Raw genomic sequence first — 8382 nt, 5'->3', positions numbered from 1 at the left:
TTTTCTTCGATATGCATAATTTTATATTTTTCTATGTTGAAGAGTAACAACCATTTTTCACTCCATTAATTAATGTTAATTAAATCCTCTTGTAATACACAGTTGTCATTGATGTTTGTAATCACCAAAATAATTTTTGTATCATCAGCATACAGTTAACAACAGTTTTTTATTTTTTATGATCAATATATAAAACAAACAACAACAGCCTCAACACTAAGCCCTGTTGCACTCCATTTGATACTTCCTAACATTCTGAATTATAAGTACTGATAATAACCCTTTGAGTTGTCACTTAAATATCCTCTAAACCAGCCCAATAAAACTTCATTTTCACAAAATTCTTTTAATTTTACTAGCAACCTTTTGTGTGCTACTGTATCAAAAATAAATAAAAGATTGCAAGGAATAGGAGATTTTATGCTATCTTTTAGGTTAAAAGTTTTGGATTAAAATTTTTTTTAAAAAAAAAAAAGAGTAAAGAAAAATTACAAAAGAAAACTTTTCTATATAACAATTTTAACATGCATAACAAAAAACTTTAATAAAATTATTCTAAATTTATTATTTTAGCAATTTTTAACATTTATTTTGCTGTTTCATAATAAATAATCAACATATATATATGCAAAATTACCAAGTTTTAATCTATGTGCTGGGAGCATCATTGATAAATAGAATTCAATATCTGCTTAAGTGACTGGATGTTTTACTGTTTCAAAACAATTTTTTTGATATGCTTTGTAAAAACAAATCAACATTAAAAAACATGATGACAAACAAGTTAAATTTTTGTTTGCTTATCTTCTTTTTTTGGTGTTGATAAAATATTTGATTGTCTAATGAGTCTGTTTAGCAAATGAACAATGTCTAAACAGTTTTTATATGTATTTTTTCAAAAAATATGACTAAACTATTTTCAATTGATTGCATGAGCCCACAGTATTACATATAGAAATATTATTCTTGTGGTTTTCCCATGCAAATTGAAATAATTTTCTGGTGCCGAGTTCAAACTATATTTGATCAATAACACTATGATCACCAAATTCATAATTTTCAACATCGTTAATTCCATTAGCATCAATCTTAACATCACTCTTATTAGATAGTTTGTTTAATTTAATTTATCATTTTGAATCGTAATTATGTCTTTAGCAAGCATTTAGTAAAACCTCTTATTTAGCATTTGAGTAAAACCTCACAGAAAAGTTTTATCTCCATCACTCACATAACTGCCAACTTTAGATTTATCAAAACCATATTGACTTAATATTTGTTTTTAAAACAATATAATATTTTCAGCATTATGTTGGCCATTCATTCCTTAAAGACCAAGAACTTTTTAATAAAAAGAAGCTTTTTAATAAAATAGACAAAATTAACCTGGCAACCTAAGGCAAAAAAAAATCAGCTATCGCTAAATGTCAACTATTAATGTAACAGTTTTGACTTTTTTAAGACAGTTCGTGATTGGCTTTTTTCATCTTTTTAACACTTTTAGGAATAATATTACAGACAAAAGACTTCTAACATAGTGACTATGACGCTCTAAAATTCATTTTAAATGCATATTACCCGGCTCTTGGGTTGCCATATTGGATGACATTACAATTTTAACTATATCCATGATATCCTCATTTTATTATAACAAGTACTTGACAAGTGTCATCCGTGATTTTTTAACAAAAGAGAATGACATAAAAATCACTTATCAATAGTTACAAGAAGTTATCAATGCTAAAAATTACCTGATTATGCTAAGTAAAACACCAGAAAATGATTGTCGATGTAAAACCTGTGAAAATGGTCAACTTCAGCTACAGCCAATAAAAAAACTGTAATTTTTCTTTCCTGGCTTAAAATCGATTTCTGTTTGGCAATGAAAAAAGCTTAAAACTAAAATGTACATTTTTCAGTATCATAAAATTTGAAAGGCAACAAAATGTCTCAAAAACAGTCTGGGGGTGCCAATGACCTACACTTATTTGACCCCTGATATATATATATATATATATATATATATATATATATATATATATATATATATATATATATATATATATATATATATATGATTTTATTTAGTTATTTATAATATAACTAATTAACTTATTTAATATAAATATATAAATAAATATTTGCATCTAATTAGGATTTTTTTATCTAAGAATTTTGGCTTATACACATCTATAGTTATATACATCTCTCATAAAAATAACAAAATGAAACTAACATCAACTCAAAAAAATTGCGTATTTTTATGCAACTATAAAAAAAATTCAATTCAAACACATGAAGTTTCAAATATGAAAAGCTTGATGATTACTAGCATTATTAGCAGCTTGTAAAATGCTATTTAAAGCAATCATTTAAAGTTATTACTTAAAATGCAATGCTAATTGCTCCCTAGCAGTTTAAAGAAGTGACTTTTAACACTCAAAACCAAAATAATTCGTTTTAAAAACATTGCTAGGGAGTGATTAACGATTGTGTTTTTGATTATATACATTTTTTAAAAATAAAATTGTCTTTTTCTTCTTTTGAAGAAATTTTATATTTGTTTGAAATTCATAAAAAAAATAAAAAACTATATTACTTACCAAAATTCTATTTTACACTAAAAAAATTTGAGTATTTTTACGCTAAATACTCAAAAAAGATATATATTGTTGCGTATGTTGAGTTGTGTATTGAGTATGATGTGAGTATTATACTCAATATGCAATACGAAAAAAAAAATGTGTTCTGATGTATGATGATATTAGGGAACCGCCAAATGTTCATTGTCTTGAGCAACTTAATTTTTCCAGTAAATCAATACTATTTTCAAAATCAGCATTTAATTCTACTTATTTTCACTTTATTTAAACATTAAAATTGATGGGTCCTAGAGGAATCTCAACAACTGATCTAAATGATCTAATGCGGTAGTGGTGTAGCGGTAAAGCATTTGCTTCATGAGCAAGAAGTTCTGAGTTAGATCCCCACCATGTCCCTGGTAGTACCACGCTCAACTTGTTTCTTTGCGCAGCAGCCTTGTTCATCAAGGTTTGTGTTTCAGAGTTGAGAGAGGGTTGTAACCACAATTATAGTAGCCTCCTTGACTGTAGTAGCATTCTCAGCCTTGGGGATGTGAATTACATTAAAAAAATAAAATTAAATAAAAAAATCTAAAAATTGTATTAAAGATATTAATCATAGACTGGAAAATGTACAATGTAGATCAACTAGGATTGAAACACTGAAAGGCATCTGTTATGAAGAAAGGAGAAAAATATTAGGTTTACCAATGTAACAAGTAAGGAGAAGGGTTAGCTTAAAAGAGATGTTTAAAATACTGAATATATTAGGTTTAAAAAGCCTAATTTTACAGATTTTACAGCTACATGTTCACGAATTGCCATAATGAAAGGGTTTATCGAGAATTTGCTAAAAAATATATACAGGTTTTACTATTTAACAAATAGAGTGGTGGACAACTGGAATTTCTTATTACAAGATGCAATTGAGTCTGCAACCAAAAACATGTTTAAAAAAGAATAGACAAAATTCTGAACTTTTGATACCAAACTATATTCATGAACTATTTTTATTAACAAAATCTTTAACAGCTGTTATAGTCATAACACTATGTAGTTTTGACTCACTAAACTTAAATAGTATAAGATCTTTTATATAATATTACATATTAAATTTTATTTGAATACTAATATAGCAAACCTATATGTGTATCAACTTCATATATTTTTTCAATACTTTTCGGAATGATAAGTGGTGAAGTAATTCTTCTTTCCACAGCTAAGACTACTCCTTCTGCTGTTTGAATGCCAATAGCGGTCGATCCAAGCTAAACAAAAGTTTTTAAAGTTAAAAAAAACACCAAATATTTTTAACATTTTAATTTATAATAATATATAATTTAAGTACTTTAATTGCTTCAATTGCATACTCAACTTGGAACAATCTGCCTTCAGGTGAAAAAAGGTTAACACCACTAAAAATAAAATAAAAAAACAGTTACAAAAATTTAAGAAAAAACACAAGATCATTTAATATAAATGTTGGAATATCATGTTTAAAGTGAAATGTTTTAATGTCATATTAATTTACAGGCGCATTAAAAAAGTGAAAGTTTTAATTATAGTAAAAAAACTTAATAAATTTAAAATTTGTTAAATTAGAGATTAAATTTAAATTAAACAAATTAATTTATTTTTTAAATCTTGTTTTTCTTTTGTTTGGCTTTACTTTAAATGTTTCTTTGTGTGTTTTAACATGGTAATTCTAATAAGTGTCGGTTAATCTTTGCTTTTGTTTTTAAATCATAAAACAGTTTCCTTTTCTATTGATATTTTGTCTCTCTATTCCAATAGGGAGTGGACAGAATTTTCCCAAGTTATTATGGCTCGATAAAATAGATTTAATTATCTATTATTTAAATGTAATAATAGAGTTATAGAAAAATGTGAATTTAAATTAATCAGTGACTAATATTCTCAAGAGAGAAATAATAAAGTAACAAATAACAATAATAAAGAAGTTGAATAAATGTTACAAAATATTTTAGTTAAGTTATTTTTATTATTTAATATTAATATAAATCTTAAAATATAAAAAATTTAGTTGAAATAATATTTATTTGATTTTTCTGACAAATATTTAAAATTTAAGATTTAAAATTTTCAATAAGAATTGGAATTTTCACAAGACCCCAATTTATCTATGGCAAAATAAATAAAAACTTTAAATCTAACAGTATAATTAAATAAAAATAAAATTTGAGCAGTTTTATTTTACCGATCATATTCTGTTCTTGTGAGAAACATGTTCTTTATAACTTTACTACTGTACCTGAAAATAAAAGAATTTTGAAACAAATACTAGAGCAAGTTTTTACACCTTTAACTCTACAAAAGGAGCAAGACTTCAAACAACAGTCTGAATGCCACTTTTTTTATACTCAAATTTTTGACAATATTTCTTTTCAATAAATAATTGTTTTTTTTTATAGATCACTAAATACTAGCTTCACAAGTTAATACAAAATATACATGTATAATAGTATTTCAAAAAGCTTTTCAAAGATCAATGTGCATGCGTGCGTGCATGTGTATAGCAGAAATAAAACTACATGATTTTTACAACTTTATTTCATGCTATTGCTATCATCAGGTGAAATGCAAATATAGCTTTTTTGTTAAAAAACTATATACGATTGGAACATAAAGTAAAATTATTAGTTTACAATTTATATATATATATATATATATATATATATATATATATATATATATATATATATATATATATATATATATATATATATATATATATATATATATATATATATATATATATATACTTTACTTACTTAATAGCAAAATTATTACAGCCAAGAAGACTAGTAAATTGTTTTTTGTTTTATTTTAGGGAAACTTGACAGTGATCTCATTTAGATTAAAAAAAATTTATATCATATTTTATATTTATCTATTAAAAATTAAAAACATAAAACTTTGGATATTTTTAAAGTTGTTTTTTTCAACAAGTGTTTTTCAACAAGTGTGTCAACAGCTATTCTTTTAAAAATCACTTCCCTTGAAAAATGTTATTAGAAATTTCACCTTATTTGAGAATTTTAATTTAAAAAAATATTTTTGATAATACTAGAGAACTGCTAACAATCCTCATTAAGAAGCATGAGAGCCAAAGGACTTTACAAGAGCTAGGATTCCAGGAGATTTTATAAGTGCGTTTTGATTAAAAAGTGTAAAAACAGCTTTCAAAACCAAATGACTATTTAGCTTTTTTAAATTGTAATATTAATAACAATATTTTCCAAAAAGCATAGAAACTACAGTCTTTTTTCTATTAGTTTTACACTACTTACTATTTGAAAATTGCAAATCAGAATTAGTGAACAACTAGCTTAGCTAAACTGGAAACAAACAACATCTGATAAGAATATATCATATACAGATAGTATTTTTATATATTAATGCAATAAATTATAATATTATTATTTTATAATTTACGATATTAATATACGCATAAGATATATTCTCATTATTTATTATTTGAAATATTAAAAAGAATAGACCAATTATCAGTCTTTTCTCTCTATATAAATATTTCTTGAGGTAGTGCTTACTCCTAACTTCATATATAGATATAAAAAAATTTATTTATATATCTATACCTTTTTAAACCTATATTATATAGATTTTAAAATTTGGAAAGCAGCTTTCAAAATTTTATTATTATTAAACAATATTTAAGTTCGGATCATTAAAAAAGTTATATTAAAGCTACTGACAATTATATTTTGAATAATATATTAGTTTATTGTCGGAATTTAAGTTATGATCGGACATATACGATAATAATATATACTTCCCAATATAATCTTTAATAAATATTTATCGCAGCAAAATTAATAGTGACAGAGCATTTTGCATTCTCAAAAATAATTAGTGTTCTTGACGTCCGTAAAAGAATTATGGACCAAGATGAAACCTTGTAAACTCATTTCCCCAACAACAAAATATTTAAAAAATATACTTCCCGAATAAAAACTAAAAAATTGATCGTGAAAGTTATCATTTGAGATTTTAATTTGCTGTTACATTAGGGATTTAGTTTCATTGTAAAAAATGTACTTGTATTATACAGAAGACACCGCCTGATTTATTTTATTTCTTTGTAAGAAAATCAACAGTCAAAGTGCTGTTTTTATATTTTTTTTAAATTCTCGACCTGATTGCGGCATGTACAACGTAATGCCATAACAAAAAATGTTAGTAATTAAAACGTTTCGTTTTGTTAATTTTTTTCTTAACATTAACGATGTAGATTCTATGAAATAAACTTAATAACTTGCGCTAATTTCTCGTGGAATTTTTTTTATTTCTAAGAAGTTTTGAATACTTGTAAACGAGTATTCATAGAAGAAAAAAAATAGAATTATTGAAAATCTGCCTGCTGAACCACTGGGATCTTGTGAAACTTGATGTATGCTCTGTCAAGTCACTCATGTGCATGAAAGGCAATTAAAATGTCCAAGAAGAATCATAATATCTGATTTGTGCCAAGAATTGAAAAAATTGATGTTATATTATATTACCGTTGGATAACCTAAAAAAAGGTTGTTTGCAAAGTTCAAGAAAAAGCTTGTATCAGAAATGGTTGATGGTAGCAAAATGAGAATGCATAAATATAATATTTAGCGTCATTTTTCAAAGCTGAAGGCAAATCTCAAAGAAGTTGAAGTAATAATCAGTGTCGATTTTCAAAGAACTACAAAAATAACTCCACGAGACCGAAGGTGCTTATTTTGGGCATGAACATTTTTCCATATTCACAGCAGCTCGTTACTTTCATAAAAGTACTACATTTCAGAATGGTGAACTTAATAAAAATTTTAATTTGGCGAAGTTTCCAGTAGCAATCATATCAAATGAATTAAACCATGATCGTAGTATTGCATTTACAAACAACAACCAACCTATTAACATGGTCAAGGGTAAAGCTCCACCAGTTTCCATTTTCCATTCTGGAGTGATGGATGTGCTGGTCAGCTCCGATCTCGATATTAGTCACTGATTAATTTAGTTCTCGATTGGTGAAACTATTAAAAACTAAGTTTACAGTGAAGCTTTGTCAGCTAAAGTTGTTATTGAAAATGCTAAACAGTTTTTTGAAGTTGCTACCCAATGGGCACACGGACGTCCATAGTACATCCAAGGACATCCAAAATGGTCCGCTTAAACGTACCAAATGCAACGACTTTCGTCCATCCATATTGGACTTCTAAAGTACGTCCAACACAGTTCGTTTGGAGGTCCACAATAGACGCTTTTGGACGTCCTACGAACGTCTATATTTTGTCCGTTCACTCAGCGTTTAATTTTATTCAGCTCATTTCATACCGATTCCATTTCTAGCATTTTTTTTCCCCCACAAAATCTAAATTTAATATACACGTGTTTTAGGATTCAACACAAGTGGCATTAGGATAATAATAAGGTAATTATTATCCTAATGCCAAATAATTGACACAAATCATTACAAAAACATAAAAAGAATAATATTTTTGACAATAATATTATATAAATACTATCAAACAAAAACATTATTTCTTGGCTTGTTTTAATATGTCGCCAACAGCCCACTCGATGTTGCTTGGAACATAACTAACTTTGCCACCAACAATAGCATCTAAAGAAATAATATTTATCACAAAATTGTGTAAAGTTACTTTCTAAAAAGTCTACAAACTAAAAGACATGCAAAACAAAAATTTATATTTAAATATTTGTTATTAGTTTTGGAAAGTCATACATAAAGAAAATAAATTAAAATAAAAAACGAACGCAAATA

The 8382-nt window shown here is 25.9% G+C and overlaps 1 protein-coding gene across 1 annotated transcript in view; it reads right to left on the bottom strand.

Moving 5' to 3' along the window:
- The window catches only part of LOC100207195 (proteasome subunit alpha type-5), a 59591-nt gene that overhangs the window by 17144 nt on the left and 34065 nt on the right, over nt 1-8382 (bottom strand). Inside the window, exons 2-4 of the mRNA XM_065818155.1 lie at nt 4801-4854; nt 3931-3997; nt 3724-3850 (exon numbers count right to left, since the gene is read on the bottom strand). Coding sequence (XP_065674227.1) covers nt 3724-3850; nt 3931-3997; nt 4801-4829 — 223 coding nt within the window. The 5' untranslated portion in view covers nt 4830-4854. The remainder of the gene's footprint in view (nt 1-3723; nt 3851-3930; nt 3998-4800; nt 4855-8382) is intronic.

This window comes from Hydra vulgaris, chromosome 14 (assembly GCF_038396675.1).
Source record: "Hydra vulgaris chromosome 14, alternate assembly HydraT2T_AEP".
In the NCBI taxonomy this organism is placed as follows: domain Eukaryota; kingdom Metazoa; phylum Cnidaria; class Hydrozoa; order Anthoathecata; family Hydridae; genus Hydra; species Hydra vulgaris.
The sequence above is the reverse complement of the archived record's forward strand: the minus strand, read 5'-3'. Positions and strand labels throughout refer to the sequence as shown.